The sequence below is a fragment of the Sceloporus occidentalis genome, unplaced genomic scaffold (assembly GCF_023333645.1).
Source record: "Sceloporus occidentalis isolate IW3139 unplaced genomic scaffold, rSceOcc1.0.p SCAF_220, whole genome shotgun sequence".
In the NCBI taxonomy this organism is placed as follows: domain Eukaryota; kingdom Metazoa; phylum Chordata; class Lepidosauria; order Squamata; family Phrynosomatidae; genus Sceloporus; species Sceloporus occidentalis.
Window position 1 is genome coordinate 81554 of NW_028317200.1, and position 19505 is coordinate 101058.

The following is a 19505-nucleotide window of genomic DNA, read 5'->3' on the forward strand; positions in this document are numbered from 1 at the left end:
AACCCCTACCAGTGACGCGCGTCTCCTTCACACAAAGACGCAGCTATTTCTGCAAATTGACTTTACTCTGAGAAATTGCAACAGTAATAACCCCCGCCACTGTATACAGTAATATAACCCCCAGCACTGTATACAGTAATATAACCCCCAGCACTGTATACAGTAATATAACCCACAGTGCTGTATACAGTAATATACCCCCCAGCGCTGTATACAGTAATATAACCCCCAGCGCTGTATACAGTAATATAACCCCCCAGCGCTGTATACAGTAATATAACCCCCAGCACTGTATACAGTAATATAACCCCCTGCGCTGTATACAGTAATATAACCCCAGTGCTGTATACAGTAATATAACCCCCTGCGCTGTATACAGTAATATAACCCCCCAGCGCTGTATACAGTAATATAACCCCCATCACTGTATACAGTAATATAACCCCCAATGAGCTGATGCTTTATGGCAATGCTAATGAAGTCCGTTCCTCCATAGACTTCCATTAATCAGATAGTCCACCTGGGTGATTAGACTGGGCCATTCTATCGTTTCCCACAGGCATATTATAAGCATTCCTGGGAGCTTCTCTGGGTCAGCACCTGAATCCTCCCCGGCCATTTCCTCTTTAAATAGGGGGGTTTCCCGCAATGTCAGCAGGAACGCTAACAAGTTCTCAAGGAGTATGATAAGGAGTCGCGGTGTTTAGTAGATCGGGGCTCAGATATCAGAGCGAGAATCATACAAATGGCTGATATGCAGCTGCCTGAAAACTTTATATTATGGGGCAAAAAACTACAACTGGGGTAAATAAGAAAACAGAGCGACATTTTTGGAAACATATTTTCGATGGGATTCTAGGAATTAACAAAAAGCTGGGAGTGCCTTTATTTATTTTTTATTCTATTTTTCCTTCGCACATTCCTGGCATATTTTCTTGGAGATTCCAGGAATAATTCTCCGGACATGTTTTTTTTTTTTAATATGAGATATACTTCAAATGGGTTTTGAAGATCTGGTTGAGTTTATTCATTTTTACTAAACTTAGTCGAGTTTCGTCGTGCTTGTCCCAATCGTCTGGCACCCGATGGGTTAACGTTAGCGAAGACTTCTGAGTAAATGACGCCATTTGCAAAGCGTATCCATGGCGCCCGGACTAAAAACGCATTCAAACTATTTGTACCGATTTTAGAGACTCCGTGGGAATGAGAGGGCGCCGTGCGGAGGGTGTTGTGTTGACTTGAGGTGTGTGCGTCTGTGTGTGTGTACGAAGTGTGCGACACGCTGATTGTGCTCAGCTTGCGATGTAATGTTTGTAAAATCATATATTGGTAGCACATGGTGCAGTAAGATAAAGCCCTGGTAGGTTTCATTAGCCAAGCCGTGAGCGGTGGGTTATCGTTACGGCGGATCCTAAATAACTGAAAAATTTTGCATTAAAAAAGATGAGTTTCGCCGGCTCTCGGAAATCTCATTGGCTGCTTTTTAAATTAATTTTTATTGTGTGTATTTTTTTGCACAAAATGTGGTTTTCAGCCAATGAGGAACAGGTTGTGGGAACTGAAGCAAAACCACAATTAACTGAAACAGTTGCAACTTTGTCTATCGTCGACACAACGTCTGGTATTACTGTTTAACGTAGTGTGACTTTGTTACAGGGTCACCGTACCCAAGGCTGGGTCCCCCTGTTTGAGGGCTGAGGAATCACCAGTCAGTCCCTCATACGGATCGCACTCAGCTATCCACGGATCATCCAGACCACCATTCGTAGCAAACCAAGAAGAACTCTCTTTATTACAAACACACAGAATTTATATACAATCTCAATGCAATGTGTACCGAACCCAACCCCCAATCCCATCAGCCACATCCCATCACAAATCCCATCACTATACAGGGGATGTATCAGGTGAGGGGATTACAGAATACAATGGGTTCCCCCACCTGTGTTATCCCCCCTGTAGTGCGGGTGCCGGCTGGGCAGACAGGGCTGTGTTGGCTATTCTGCCCCCCAGATATGCCTTATCCACCACTATATGCCACTCTGCCCCCCCCCCCCGAGTTACCAATACTTCCCCAGACTCATTTGCTAGGAAAAAAAACTTGTCTTATAATCGAGCAAATAGGGTATATCAAATATAATATAAAATATAAGATACCGGTATATATAATATAATATAAAAATACATTTTATATTCAATTTTATATGATTTTTTTTCTGGCCTCTTGCTCTAACATTTGTGCACCTTTGCGTCATTGCAGTCCTTTGCGTCATTGCAGTCCTTTGCGTCATTGCAGTCCTTTGCGTCATTGCAGTCCTTTCGAGCTGGGATTGGGGATCAGGGTTCTTTACAGTAATTGCCCCTCTACAAGAAGTTTAAGAATCTGGTATTTCCTGGAAAATTGTTTTTAGAAAAAAACTTGAAAATAGTTCAAGGGGGAACGAACAGTTTTGCATCCCCCTTATTCCTCCCCGATGTTTATAATATTTCCATCTAAGTTCTGTGATATTCCGCATCTTCTTTATATAAATATTTTGCGGGAGTCTAAACATAAAACGCTAAGAATCAATTCCAGCCACAGCTGCCCTTGCATGCTGTTAACCTTTTCAGCGCCAGTGAAGCATAATGGGAATTACAGTTCAAAACCACACGAGATTTCTAACTGGTTTAGGAGTCCATATACAGCTGACTACAATTCCTATTATCCGTATTAAGGTAGAGGTAGTCAAGAAAACAGGCAGCTGCTGCTGTAATATGATTTTGTCTTTAAGATGGCTGAGAATCATGGGAGTTTTTTTACGGACAGCTAGATCTATACCTTCTATGAAAATATCAGAATGGATACTTAGTTACAAAGATAGCAGAAAATCCGAGACCCTGTATGGAAGCAACAGGAAAAGTAAAGGTTTTGTGTTATTTACTCTGTTTCAATCTTCTTAGGGCCACCATTGATCTAAGGGCCCCCAAGTTAGGCAAGGAACAGCAGAATTACAGGTTCCTCATAATTTTACACAGGGACCCTAAAGACAACTATCTACCCCTTTATAGGAATAGCCTCAACGAACATAGCCCACTGTTGCCACAGAGACTGCTTGGGAAAGTGGCTTTACTGTGCGAAACGCGTCAGCTGCTAAGTGCGGACCTGGTGATTATATTCACTGACCACAGTGTTCAAGTTGGGGGGTGACTCGTGGGGGCGCACTTAGGAAATAAAGCATTTGCGGACCATCTTTCGGCTCCTTGGGCCAGCACAAAATTCTTGCAATAAGTACAACTCTCTTGTCTAAGTAGCCACTTTGCTCTTGCTTTTAGTCGATGCTGCTCTGTCTGCCCCTTACGCTCTGTGCCCTTCCCTATTTCCTCAACGCTGACAAGAACACTTAAGAAAAGCTGCAGCTTCCTAAAGATCTTATAAATAATCACAACATAGGAAGGTAGATATTGGGATAGAAATGAACAATTCCCTAAAACTTCCACCAGAGGGCAGTAAAAATCACCTCCAACCCTTTAAATCCGAAAGTAATGCTAGGATGCTGAGTTACCCTCTTTAACTTTAAATAGTTATGAAATTATTCATAAGGCAGGGCCCTAGGTGCCCCCAAAAGGCGTCTTGATGCACAAGTGTATCCTAATAACATCTGCCGCTAATTCATTTTCTAGTTATTTATTACGAATCATGTGCAAGGTGGGCTATTTATGTGAAAAAAAATGGCACTTAGACACTTAGTATTCAATCGCATTATGATGTCACCAGAATGAAAAACCTTTACAAACCCCCGGCCTGCAGGACTTTACTGGGGAGTTAATAAAATTTGTTATAATCCCACTTATGGCGTTTGTTTACCATGTATTAAAAAACACACCTAATCATCCTTATGCCAGATATTAATGTTATGTAAATACTGATATATAGGCAGTGAAAAACTACAAATAAAATAATAAATACAACGGTGTTTTATATATGTCTCATATCCTAGGTATAAATATCGTATTGGTATTTAAGTGCAGGGAAGGTTCAGATGTAAAAACAGCAAGCCTGGGAAAAAACTCCCCAAAAAACATAAATGCTCTAATACAGCACATGCAATGCCCCCTCGAGTATTTTTGATCCGCACAGGCAGCCTTATCTTTAAAGGCAAGGGGTTAATTTGTTTTGAGGGGGGGGGCGCACAGTTTTGGCCATAAAATTTGTTTGTTACAAAAAAATCTAGTGTTTCCTTTTATTTTAACAAATTTTAGCAAATATATTAACACGGTGCCCAGATATTATGATTATTATTATTAGACTTTTTGTTTTAAGACAACTCCAAACTCGGGAAACCAGACGCACCCGATTTTTAGAATTTGGCTTCCTGGTCGTATTCGCAAACAATTTCTAGGACACATTTTCAAAAAAATAAATAAAAAACCAAGTCATTTTCCAAGTTATGTAGCTGAAATAAGTAAAATCAGTTAAAATGAGGTTACTGAAGTATGTGGTAGTAGCTATTTTTTATTTCGAATGATTCATTCTAAAAGATGACTGAGATGATGCGTTACTTTTGAAGACCAAAGCGAGCGAGTAGCAAAACCAAAAAAGTAGCGCATGATCAGAGAGAGACAGCAGGGGGAGGACAGAGAACAGACGGGGAGCTCGGACATCAAGGGACCGTTTCCATTGTATGCATGTAGTTACTTATTGAAACCACAAGGGGCACAATTTCATTTTCTTTGAATAATGTTCGACCAAAAGAACGTTTCCAGCCTTCAGTTTGTGGACCAAGACCCCCCCTTGCTCAATGTTTTACCCCCCCCAGGCTAGTTATTAGCATTGTTACATTGTTTATATATTCTCAGTTTAGTAACAAATTATCCAGACAGAACTCTCAATCCGTGGCTTTTTTCCACAAACTTGTCCGTTCTAAATGTGTCTTTAGATGTGTTTTCGTTCAGATTTGTCTCGCCGGTTTCTTCACTCATGTGAGTAAAAGATCACGGCACATTTACTAAAATAATTCTCTCCGTATAGTCTTTTTTCCAGTTATTTACGTGAATTTTACATCGGGATTCTGCTCTGAGACGGGTGGTCCTCGGACTTGCGGACCGCGTTCTCCTCTATCGTCGTCTGGGTCCGGTGCATCCTGAAATGGACTAATTTCTCCACCAGGTCTGCGGCGAGTTTAAACACCAGGGCCAGCCAGGCCAGGCCGAAAATAATCCAAAGTGCCGCTAGGCTCCTGTAGATAGAGATGTAGTGCTTGTTGGGGTCGGTCCCTGAATAAATGAAAACACAGGGATGTGTAAGAACAGGCTCCTCTCCAAATCATCACTAATCTAATGGAGAATTGGACGCATTTTACTTAATAAGGTCTGTAGTTTGTAAAATTAGCGTCTTAGGTTGTTTCGATAACCCTGATAATTATATGGGTGGGATCTGAGACTAGTCTCTACGGTCCAGTGGATCTGACCACTGTGGCTTCCCGTCGTGTCTGGTGGCATCGCACCTTGATGATCAAGATTATTGGCTGCCGTGCTTACATTTTTAATCATTCTCTCTTATCAATAATATATTTTTCAGGGTGATAATCAATAAAATAAATGTAAAATGACCCTTCTTATCTGCCGAATCCTTACCCAGCACGTAGTCTCCGAATCCGATAGTGCTGAGGGTGATAAAGGCAAAATAAAAGCCCTCTCCGTAACTCCAACCTTCCACGTAGCTGAAGATCATCGGAGGGAAGACCAGGAAGAGCAGGGAGCCCGTGGTGAGAAAAACCGCCATCACCACGACCTTCATCACCTGCAAAACCCCAGCCAAGAAGAAAAGGCCTTGAGTATTAGTTCACTGATTAGTAATAACGCTTTCTGTGCAGAGACGGGGGGGGGGGGGGACATTTAAATACATAAAGGACAGGAGGAAAGTTTATTTCAAAGAAAAGTTACCAGAATCTAACTAGAGAGTCAGAGACTGAGATGGAATGGAAGTTTTACTTTACTGAGAGGGTGGTAGATACGTGGAACAGCCTCCCAGCATAAGCAGTAGAGGGTAATACAGTGAGGGGACTTAGACATGCATCAGTAAAAATGGGCAGACAAGGTGGGCCATAAGGTTCTTCTGTCAAATTCTATGTTTGCTTTAGGACCTCAAAGGTCTCTTCTACATTGTGTCTGAAGAAGAGACTTCATAGGTTTATATAACTTGACATCTCTTTCCATGGTGGCCAAGTATAAGGTTTCCATTGTGACTAAAGATTCCACAGCAATATAATTTTTTCTTAGAAAATAAAAAATATGAGCAACATAAATAGAAGATAATTTTAGGACAGGTACCCCTGAGCCTCCCGGTTCTTGCGCACATCGTCCTAGCGCTAGGAGATGGGAATTCAGCCCTTTTCCGATCAGGTTTAGAAAGGCCAGGTTGAGGGGGATCCCAAACAACGCATAAAAGACGCAGAAGACTTGTCCGGCGACAGTGCTTGGGTACAAATTCCCATAACCTGCAAAAAGACAAAAACGAACAGTTACTTTAAACTCTATGTGTCGCTCAATAAACGATCGGTTACACTTGGGTTATAGGAATAAAAAAGATAATAAATAGTCTTTTAGGACACCCTCTTGGACGAACAGGCTTTCCGGTGATTAATGGGCCGGTTACAGACAAGATCTTTAATCTCACCAACCGGCCCATTTCCACTATGAAGGCTGTGTTGGTTTACGGGATTAGTTATACAGCCGGAGAGTATATAATATGAGGAATATACAGGATATAACGGGTTATAAGGACGGGATTAGTTATACGGCCGGAGAGTATATAATATATAATATGAGGAATATACAGGATATAACGGGTTATAAGGACGGGATTAGTTATGCGGCCGGAGAGTATATAATATATACTATGAGGAGTATACAGGATATAACGGGTTATAAAGACGGGATTAGTTATACGGGCCGGAGAGTATATAATATATAATATGAGGCATATACAGGGATATAACGGGTTATAAGGACGGGATTAGTTATACGGTGGGAGAGTATATAATATATAATATGAGGAATATACAGGATATAACGGGTTATAAGGACGGGATTAGTTATACGGCTGGAGAGTATATAATATATAATATGAGGAATATACAGGATATAACGTGTTATAAGGACGGAATTAGTTATATAGGCCGGAGAGTATATAATATATAATATGAGGAATATACAGGATATAACGCGTTATAAGGACGGGATTAGTTATATAGGCCGGAGAGTATATAATATATAATATGAGGAATATACAGGGATATAACGGGTTATAAGGACGGGATTAGTTATATGGCCGGAGAGTATATAATATATAATATGAGGAATATACAGGGATATAACAGGTTATAAGGACGGGATTAGTTATACGGCCGGAGAGTATATAATATATAATATGAGGAATATACAGGATATAACGGGTTATAAGGACAGGATTAGCTATACGGGCCAGAGAGTATATAATATATAATATGAGGAATATACAGGATATAACGGGTTATAAGGACGGGATTAGTTATACGGCCGGAGAGTATATAATATATAATATGAGGAATATACAGGATATAATGGGTTATAAGGACAGGATTAGTTATATAGGCTGGAGAGTGTATAATATATAATATGAGGAATAAACAGGGATATAGCGGGTTATAAGGACGGGATTAGTTATACGGCCGGAGAGTATTTAATATATAATATGAGGAATATACAGGATATAATGGGTTATAAGGAAAGGATTAGTTATATAGGCCGGAGAGTATATAATATATAATATGAGGAATATACAGGATATAACGGGGTATAAGGACGGAATTAGTTATATAGGCCAGAGAGTATATAATATATAATATGAGGCATATACAGGGATATAACGGGTTATAAGGACGGGATTAGTTATACGGCCGGGGAGTATATAATATATAATATGAGGAATATACAGGATATAATGGGTTATAAGGACGGGATTAGTTATACGTCCGGAGAGTATATAATATATAATATGAGGAATATACAGGATATAACGGGTTATAAGGACGGGATTAGTTATACGGGGGAGAGTATATAATATATAATATGGGGAATATACAGGATATAACGGATTATAAGGACGGGATTAGTTATATAGGCCGGAGAGTATATAATATATAATATGAGGAATATACAGGATATAACGGGTTATAAGGACAGGATTAGTTATACGGGGGAGAGTATATAATATATAATATGAGGAATATACAGGATATAACGGGTTATAAGGACGGGATTAGTTATACGGCCGAAGAGTATATAATATATAATATGAGGAATATACAGGGATATAACGGTTATAAGGACGGGATTAGTTATACGGGGGAGAGTATATAATATATAATATGAGGAATATACAGGGATATATAACGGGTTATAAGGACGGGATTAGTTATACGGGGGGGGGAGTATATAATATATAATATGAGGAATATACAGGATATAACGGGTTATAAGGACGGGATTAGTTATACAGCTGGAGAGTATATAATATATAATATGAGGAGTATACAGGGATATAACGGGTTATAAGGATGGGATTAGTTATACGGCCAGAGAGTATATAATATATAATATGAGGAATATACAGGATATAACGGGTTATAAGGACGGGATTAGTTATACGGCCGAAGAGTATATAATATATAATATGAGGAATATACAGGGATATAACGGTTATAAGGACAGGATTAGTTATACGGGGGAGAGTATATAATATATAATATGAGGAATATACAGGGATATATAACGGGTTATAAGGACGGGATTAGTTATACGGGGGGGGAGTATATAATATATAATATGAGGAATATACAGGATATAACGGGTTATAAGGACGGGATTAGTTATACAGCCGGAGAGTATATAATATATAATATGAGGAGTATACAGGGATATAACGGGTTATAAGGATGGGATTAGTTATACGGCCGGAGAGTATATAATATATAATATGAGGAATATACAGGATATAACGGGTTATAAGGACGGGATTAGTTATACGGCCGGAGAGTGATGGGAGTGATAAAGGGCCATTGGAACACAGGAGTGATGGGAGTGATAAAGGGCCTCTGTACGCCTATAAAGAGATTCCATTAAAAATCAGCTGTTACCGGCTACAATAGTCATTTACAAAATTAACCCCGTCTGCGCTGGATTTCTGATCCATTTTATAGACGTTTTAAATTTATATAATCCGTTTTAGAAGTGCCTGTAGACACAGAAATTACCTATAGTCGTGATGACGGTGCCAGCAAAAAAGAATGAATTGCTGAAGTCCCAGTTGCTGGGGTTCGTGGAGTTCCCTTTGGGGTTCAGTCCCTTATCCCAGGCTTCCATTATAATCTAGGGGAGAATTATGGCATTAGAGCTCGGAGCAGTGGGACAGACAGACATAGATATAGTAACACATATGAGGTGGAGGAGGACGGAAGAAAAAACTTCCTATGATTCCATGCTTGTGCTTCCGTGATGTCATTTGACCACTTTTGATGTCATGACATACATTGTGTCGCCCGGGGAGTAGAAGAAGCCGGTGAAGGAGGCAGTAACGTCTGTGAATATATTATTTAATCTACATGAATATAACCCGAGTACACTGAATTCATTTGCATGACCCCAACGCTTCTTAAAGGGACAACATCCCAATATGTTTTTAAACAAGGATTTGATATATGATGCCCGTTGCCTTAGTGTCAGGGGTTAATGCAGCTGCGCAGGAGGAGATAATGCTTATTGGAATTTAAGGAAATTGCGATTTATTTCCAGATGTTCCAGATTTCAAGGAACAGTCTCTGGGTAATAAAGGAAAACTATATATCAGAGATAAATTGGTCTTTTGCCAAATAAACCATCTTTTTAATGACATATAATAATATGGCCCTCATTATTTTATTAAATATAACCATTTATATTGAATAAGTAAAATTTAATTAATTTAAAAGGAAAAACAAAAAATGTTTTTGTTGCTCCTTGTTTTGTAGCCTACAACTCCCATCATCAGTCCGGCTGATTTAAAAAAAAAATAATCAATATATATATATATTAATTATAAATTACATTTGTATCAATGGATACGGCTGAGAGGGTATGAGAGGGGGCAAAAGACGGGGACTTGAGGTTGGTTGGGGGATATTAAATATAAAAGAAATCTAAAAGTAAGCAAGAGGTTATTTCTATATTATATTATTTCTATATTATATTATTTCTATATTATATTATTTCTATATTATATTATTTATATTAGTTATTTTTTCTTTCCCCTACATATTCTCAGGGTTATTTAAAACACAGATCATCAGGTTGTCAAACTGGGAAGACTTTATTCACATAAGCTTTGGTTTAATAAAAATTCTATAACACTGCACTCCGAGAGAACAAAGATGACTCAATGAATTAATGAATGAATAAATAAATAAATAAATGTATTTATTTATTTATTTATTAATAATTACTGCTTAATATTATGCAGCCTGGTGTAATGTAGGGGAAGTTTTTTCTTTAAGATTGTCTTTGATAATCTACAATGTATTCATCTCTCCCTATGCCATGGCAGGATCTTCTATAATCCTTGTTAATTTCTTTTGTTTTCTAAAAATATATTTAGTGGGTTTTTTTTCATTTTTATTTCTTTTGTTATGTAACAAAAAATTACATAAAAAGTGTCTATAATTATCTCTTTTTAAACTAATATTGATTTAATTTAGGGGCCACGAGAGTCCGGTGGATGTGGCAGCCCCCCACTTCCAAATACATGCATTTTATATTAATTAATTATATTCTGAATGTGGCATCAGGTGGCATTAATTCATACCCTAAATATTTATTGTAAATTGGGCCAAATCTCCATTTTTATTTAAAGAAATTCTGAAAAGTGAAAAACTCTTTAACCTGATCGTCTTCAGATCGAGTGATCTGGATGAATGTTGTTATATAAAATAATAACATTTCAATTTTAATAAGAATATAAATAGTTTAATCAGAGAGAGTTTATTATAATATTACAACAGAGTCCCTATATTTTTCATTTAAAAAGCAATAAATGCATGGTGTTTTTTTTCATGTATAACCTGTATCATGATGTCATAACTGTTATCACAATGTATACATGAGCCGTGGCAGTGAAACATTAAAATCGGGGATCTCCAACCTTTTTGACGGCCTCCTTATAATTAATAAGGGAGAAAATAAAAAAAAAAATTGAAAAGTGATTTTTTATGGATAAAGGAAATATTTGAAAAAAAAAAGATTATAATGTATTTTTAAGGTTAGGTTGAGCTACAATATAAGCGAAATGAATTAACTTTCTTTAACTTTCATTAACCTCGATTTCTAATTAAAAAAAAGGTCCCTGTATTTTGGAAGCCAACATTCAGAACGAGTTAGTAGGAGATGTACTATGAGGAGTAGCCAAGGACACACAACGTAGGTGAACTCGTACCTGAACAAACTGTTCAAGGGCCCTCACGTCCAAGCAGGTGTAGTTCTGCAAGAACCGGAGCTTTGCCATTTGGAACTGATCCCTCGAGTTGGCCTCGGCTTGTTTCTCCAGGATCTGGAACATCATCGCTCCCATGAACAGGTACATGAAGTAGCCCAACGATAGGGCGATAGCCAGCATGGTCTGCCGACGGCATAAAAAGTCTTGGGTCATTGCGCCTGTTTATGCTCTTTCTTTGTGTCACCTGTTAAACTATTCAGAACCAACCAAGAGGAACATCTCCATGGGGAAAGTGGCCTGAGAGGTCTTCTGCTCAGCTTCTAGTATGTCCATAAGAGATTTACTCTGTTACCTGCTCATCCTCCTGAGAAAAAGAGTTGGTTCTTTGGGAACTGAAATATAGCTGTAATAATTACCCTCCATTTCTCAAAAGAAGAAGATCTGTGTGTCTTTTTTTTTAAGATTCTCAATATGCCAACGAGAAAAGGCCAGCGGGACCTGGTGTCAATCCATACAGCTAGGTCACCTTTTAGAAAATGACTTCTCTCCCTTCGTCTTTCCTCTCGCATCGACCGCCCGACCGCCCGACCGTGCTCAGATTCTCTTGCCTGGCTTCACAATTGAGAAAACTCTTTGTGTACGTGATAACGGAGACGATCATGTGCCCAAAAAAAGATAACACTTAGTCTTCCTACATCATCTGAATAATCAGAAGGAAGGAAGTCGGTTAATGTTTAGCTGGTAAAAGAAGTGGCTTATAGATAATCACCAGGCAGGGATCTTCCATTAGACGAGGAAAGTCAGTAGATCATTTTAGAAATCTAAAAAATATTCATGCATTTTTTTTTCACAAACAAAGCAATTTGTCAAAAAATTGTCAAAAGATAATATATCGAGAACAAGGAGATTGTGTGCTGTTGTTGGGCGCACTTGTCAGTACTAAATTAATAAAATTTCTTTTTCACTAGATTACAGGGCTAGACTGGGCTACCGGTTACCGGAAAGTTCCAGGTAGGCCGCCTCCCCCTGGGGCCGGTCTTGAGGCCAGGCGTAGCCGAGGCCGCCAGCGTAAAAGAGATCTACTGATTGAGGCGCGGATCTCCTATTCAAACTCTCCCTGCCCGTCTGCCATTCAGAACCGCACCGGATGTGACATCATATCCCAAGTGGCCGCTGCCTGGCAGACATGCAGCGGAAGATCACAGAAAAGCAGGGGCAGACTGGCAGAATCAGGCGCGGAGGATGGGGGGTTGAGGAGAGAGATATGTTTGCATGAATGTGATGGGGGGGACATGTTGAGGGACGGTATGAAGGTGATTGGGAAATAATGCTGGGTGGGTTAGGCCGGACTGGGACTGAAAAGCAGCCCTGGAAACATTTGGAGACCGGCCTCCAGAAATGCCTTATACCCACTATATGCCACTCTGCCATATAGGGGGTTAAAAGTCATATCATGGAACAGAGTGGCATATAGGGGGGTAAAAGGCATTTCTGGAGGCAGAGTGGCATATAGGGGGTTAAAAGGCATATCATGGGGCACTCTGCCTCCAGAAAAGCCTTATGCACCCATATAACATAAGTTAACAACATGGTTTAACATAATTAAATTTAATAGCAACAAAGGATGGTAAAAAAAAGCAAAACCTAATGATCCCTTGATGCTCAGTCAGTTAAATGCCCCCCATGATACTGGCTGAGGATTATGGGAAGTATAGTACACAGCAGCAGGGACATTGTAAAGGCGAATATGAGTACCCTACCAGGATCATACCTTAAAGTGGGCCCATAAACTCTCAAATATTAATTCACTGGAAGGGCTGATTGGGGAAAGAGGTGACACTGGGGAGCTGAATGGGGACAGCAATGACATGGGGGGGCTGAAAGGGGACAGAGGTGACACTGGGGAGCTGAATGGGGACAGCAATGACATGGGGGGCTGAAAGGGGACAGAGGTGACACTGGGAGGGGCTGAAAGGGGACAGAGGTGACACTGGGAGGGGCTGAAAGGGGACAGAGGTGACAATGGGGAGCTGAACTTGTGAACACATACAAAAACAGGTTTATTTTTTTGTTTGATCAATTTAAAAAAGCATTATGCCCCCACAGACACACTTACATACACACACATGCCGATTAACAAATACAAAAAAATACTATACAGTTTGTACAAAAAATAAATTCGTTTACTGACCTTCTACTTCTTCCACTTTGGGGCTTTTTCATCTTGACCTCCGTTCTCCGGTAGCTGCAGCCATTTTCTATGCTGACAGGAAGTCACTGACCCGACATCCGGTGCTCCCGCAGTCTGAGTGCGAGGGGGCGGAGCTTCCACCCCTCACGCTGCTCCCATCACTATGCAGCCATCAGACTGCTGGAAATTTCATCTTAGTGGCCGCTGCGTGCTGATGCCGCCGGCCGGAGCTACTTTAATACTTTTTTTAAAATTTAATATGGCAAGCTGGATCGGCTTGCCATATAAAAAAAAAAAAAAAAAAGTATTAAAGCAGAGCCGGCCGGCGGCATCAGCACGCAGCGGCCGGTTAGATTAGATTTTCAGCAATCCGATGGCCACATAGTGATGGGAGCAGCGTGAGGGGTGAAAGGTCCGTGCGAGGGGGCGGAGCTTTCACCCCTCACGCTGCTCCCATCATTAGGCGGCCGTCGCACACGGCTGCTGCGTGCTGAATGCTGATGCTGCCGGTCGTCGCTACTTTAATACTTAAAAATTTTTTTTATTTATTTAACTATTACAGTAGCGCCGGCCGGCGGCATCAGCACGCAGCGGCCGTTTAGATTAGATTTTGGGCGGCCTGGGGGGTAATTGGCCCTCTGCCCAGCCCGCCCCTGGTGCCGGGGGAGGCCTCCAATCCTGTGTGCAGCCGCTCAGCGGCTGTTTTCAGTGTTAATCTGCCGGCCGCCCAGCCCACGGACATGCCGGCCCACCGGGAAATTTCCCGGTATCCCAGTGGGCCAGTCCGGCCCTGGGTGGGTATAGAGATGAGGAGTTATGTTAAAGAGTATGAGTATGGAGGAGAATGATTGAGGTGCAATATGGAGTGGTAATGGTAAGGGATGGAGATGATACTTGGAATGGTGGTTGGGGATAATGATTGTGGTGAGGGATGGGAAAGTATTATGATGTGGGTATGATGATGGTCAGGGGCAGATCTACACTTACACATACATACACATAGCCCCTCTTACACCATACACTTACATACATATGTATGACACTAACACTTTCAACATTCTAACACCATACGCTTGCACGTATATACACACACACTCTAACACCATAGACTTACCCATATAAACAAACGCACAGCCTCTCTCTCTGAAAATACATGCGCCTCACACACTTCCTCCCTCTTACATTTATAGCGCTAAACCTAAAAGAGCTACAAATTTATTGGCCTGCTTATTACATTTTGTGAAAATGTTTTAAGTAACTTTGTACAAATAACTTGTATATAAATAAACTTGAAAATGGTAAATTTCATGCTTAATATTTAGTTTTTCTCATTATTCGAACTATAATGGTGCTCTCCCAGTTGGTCCCAACCCATTACGCCATGTCATGGGCCTTAGCGATATTAGAACTAGACTTGTGCATTCGTCTTCGGGCGAACATGAAAACGAACACGAAGAGTGCGTTTTCGTGTTCGTTCCGAAGACATGAAGAAGAGAAGACAGTGCAGGTAAAACGTAGGCGAAGACGAAGACTCACACACGAAGAATCTTCGCCTTCGTCTACTAATCTACCCGGTCCCTCCCCCATCTAATTTACCTTATCTCCCCGCTGCAACAGTTAAATGTCCGCACTCGCGGACATTAATTTTGTCGAACTTCCAAACTCTTTTTTTCTATTTATTTTGGGGTTTTTTGTATTAAACTGTTAGACGAAAGGATCATGGGAATAAATGCAAATGAGCACACGGCCCCATATGGCTTATATATCTTTGGACAGAATGCTGCCCTCTGTTGGTTTTACATTAAGTAGCATACGTTTGAAATCCAAAGTTATTCTGCTACTCGACGTAAAACCAACAGAGGGCAGCATTCTGTCCAAAGATATATTAGCCATATGGGGCCGTGTGCTCATTTGCATTTATTCCCATGATCCTTTCGTCTAACAGTTTAATACAAAAAAACCCCAAAATAAATAGAAAAAAAGAGTTTGGAAGTTCGACAAAATTAATGTCCGCGAGTGCGGACATTTAACTGTTGCAGCGGGGAGACCAGCGGATCATGGAAATATATTTTATTTAAATAATTAATAAATGAAAATGAACACACTGCCACATATGGCTAATATATCATCGGACAGAATGCTGCCCTCTGTTGGTTTTACACTGAGTAGCATAATATTCTGCCCGAGAATATATTAGCTATATATGGTACTGTGATCATTGGTCGACAGCAGGAGGCCCCCTGCTGGCGACCAATGGAGTTGCTGATACACACATTTAAAGTACTGGCGCCAGAGCTGCGTTAACCCCGTATTAACCCCTTAACCGGAAAAAACGAAGAAAAAACGAATATTCGCCCGAAGAGAAGACAGGAACGGGCGAATATTCGCGGAATACGAAGATTTTTTTTTCCCCGAAGACGAGCACGAAGACGAACACGAAGAGCCCCCTGGTGCCCAAGTCTAATTAGAACCACATGCTTGCCCCTAGAAGAAACATTGGGACTGGAAACAAATATACGTGCACAATAATGGCACTATGAGAAATAGGTAAAAAGTCTCGTAAAATACTCAGACCCGGTGCTGAATTTATATGAGGCTTTGATAAGAAGGGCACATGGATGGAGGTGAACCAGAAGTAGGCAGTGACCCATGTGCTACGCCTGCTTAGAGCTCCTGGTGTACTTTATGGAAACTTTATCTTAAGCGTAAAAGCTCCTGGATCACATTATATACAAGAGTGTCAGATCATGGTGTGTACAAGGATAAAGAAGATGCTGCCAGATTATGGTACGTGCAAAAGGAAGAGGGGCTGCCTGATCATGTTGTTTGGAGGAAGAAAAAATGGGTTGCTGGATCATGTTGTGTGCAGGTAGGACAGAGGGGTTGCTGGATCATGTTGTGTGCAGGTAGGACAGAGGGGTTGCTGGATCATGTTGTGCTCAATTCACAATTGATCCAAAATTGCCCCACACAATAAAATACCTGTATTTTTAACATATTATACATAACTGTGTGAGAGCAGAGGATGATAGGCATTGCGTTCTACAGCCAATAAAAGACAAATGAGAGAACTAAAAAGACATACTTCAGAAATCAGTGATAAATCAATGAATTTATTAACATTTGAAAGTCAAATAATTTGGTTTTAATGTGGATTTTCAGCTAATAAACAACACGAGTTTCCCAGATGGAAAGATTTATTTTAAGTAACGTGTTTGACTAAAAAAATACTGTTTTCCCAATATTGCCATATTGTATATTTAGTTATTTACAGAACCTTATCAATGCAGGAAGCTGGGAGCTGTTACTCGGTATCAACAACTCGCAAAATTCATTGATTTTTTTCTCTGTTTGAGACAAAAAAGCTCACAAAATCGCTTGTAATTGTAACTTATCTCAGTCAGAGGTTCATTGGTTTGGACGACTAGGTTTCCATTAATTGATTGTATCAGGAGCTTCATGTTAAATGCCTTGTCCTGCACCCTGTGTAGGCCACGTGGAACCCAAGACCAGGGATGATCCGCGGCTCTGGAATCAGGGTCAGCCACTGCTTGTGATGATCGTAATACAGAATATACAGTGTTTCTGGGTGTCTTCAACATTCTTAATAATAATTTAAGAGATTCTGTCCAGAACAGAAGGTTCACCATTATTGCATCTTTGAAATCATACCTCAGATGGCCAACTCCTGCACTGACGCCGGACCCCGAGAGACCCCCTGCCATACCAAGAACCTAACAAAACAAGGGAGGGCTGGCGGGAACATCACTCCGTATAATTTTCTAAAACTTATGGTGATCCCCCCGGGAGAAATAAATACCCCTTGGGTGGGGTAACAGCAAACATTAGCATAATCCCTTAACAGAGGGTTAACATTGGGCTAACACACAGAAAGAGATACATTGGGTAATTTACAGCACCAGTCATGGGGTGACATCACACACGCTATACCTGGGGCATCAGTGACATCACATGCATGTAAAGTGACCACATTTTATTTCTGCCATTCAAGGACATAATATAAAAGAATACGGGGATTGCTATTTAATCACTTTAATCACTTTACTGAGTAGGTTGTAGATAAGTGGAACAGACTCCCAGCAGAAGTGGTAGAGGGTAACACAGTGAGGGATGACTAGCCGGCAAATTCCATGTTTACAGCTCAATGCAACAATGATAACGATGCCACAATGTCTTAACCGGCATCACAAGGTCCTAATCTGATAACTCAGTGGATAACAAGATTAGTTTAATGACCTGAAAACACAACGATCAGTCATTCCCAGACGGCTTTTACCTCGGGGCATCTAAATATATATATATATAGCGAGTTTCTGCAACACCTCCTGCTTCTCCCCAGCGCTGTATACAGTAATATAACCCCCAGCGCTCTATGCAGTAATATAACCCCCAGCGCTGTATACAGTAATATACCCCCCAGCGCTGTATACAATAATATAACCCCCAGCGCTGTATACAGTAATATAACCCCCCAGCGCTGTATACAGTAATATAACCCCCAGCACTGTATACAGTAATAACCCCCAGCGCTGTATACAGTAATATAACCCCCAGCGCTTGTATACAGTAATAACCCCCAGTGCTGTATACAGTAATATAACCCCCAGCGCTGTATACAGTAATATAACCCCCCAGCGCTGTATACAGTAATATAACCCCCAGCACTGTATACAGTAATATAACCCCCCAGCGCTGTATACAGTAATATAACCCCCAGCGCTGTATATAGTAATATAACCCCCAGCACTGTATACAGTAATATAACCCCCAGCGCTGTATACAGTAATAACCTCCAGCGCTGTATACAGTAATATACCCCCAGCACTGTATACAGTAATATAACCCCCAGCGCTGTATACAGTAATATAACCCCCAGCGCTGTATACAGTAATATAACCCCCAGCACTGTATACAGTAATATAACCCCCAGCGCTGTATACAGTAATATAACCCCCAGCGCTGTATACAGTAATATGACCCCCAGTGCTGTATACAGTAATATAACCCCCAGCACTGTATACAGTAATATAACCCCCAGCGCTGTATACAGTAATATAACCCCCCAGCGCTGTATACAGTAATAACCTCCAGCGCTGTATACAGTAATATAACCCCCAGCGCTGTATACAGTAATATAACCCCCAGCGCTGTATACAGTAATATAACCCCCAGCGCTGTATACAGTAATATAACCCCCAGCACTGTATACAGTAATATAACCCCCAGCGCTGTATACAGTAATATAACCCCCAGCGCTGTATACAATAATATAACCCCCAGCGCTGTATACAGTAATATGACCCCCAGTGCTGTATACAGTAATATAACCCCCAGCGCTGTATACAGTAATATAATCCCCCAGCGCTGTATACAGTAATATAACCCCCCAGCGCTGTATACAGTAATATAACCCCCAGTGCTGTATACAGTAATATAACCCCCCAGCGCTGTATACAGTAATATAACCCCCAGCGCTGTATACAGTAATATAACCCCCCAGCACTGTATACAGTAATATAACCCCCAGCGCTGTATACAGTAATATAACCCCCTGCGCTGTATACAGTAATATAACCCCCAGCGCTGTATACAGTAATATAACCCCCCAGCGCTGTATACAGTAATATAACCCCCAGCGCTGTATACAGTAATATAACCCCCCAGCGCTGTATACAGTAATATAACCCCCAGCGCTGTATACAGTAATATAATCCCCCAGCGCTGTATACAGTAATATAACCCCCCAGCGCTGTATACAGTAATATAACCCCCAGCGCTGTATACAGTAATATAATCCCCCAGCGCTGTATA

At 40.7% G+C, this 19505-nt stretch overlaps 1 protein-coding gene across 1 annotated transcript; it reads right to left on the bottom strand.

Moving 5' to 3' along the window:
* Window positions 1-5035: 5035 nt before the first annotated feature.
* On the bottom strand, window positions 5036-11695 carry LOC149277047 (potassium channel subfamily K member 16-like). The gene is made up of 5 exons (XM_089503098.1): window positions 11483-11695; window positions 9273-9387; window positions 6310-6476; window positions 5614-5779; window positions 5036-5253 (listed from the first exon to the last, which is right to left on the bottom strand). The coding sequence occupies exons 1-5, from the start codon at window positions 11693-11695 to the stop codon at window positions 5036-5038; spliced, it is 879 nt and encodes a 292-aa protein (XP_089359224.1).
* Window positions 11696-19505: the final 7810 nt, after the last annotated feature.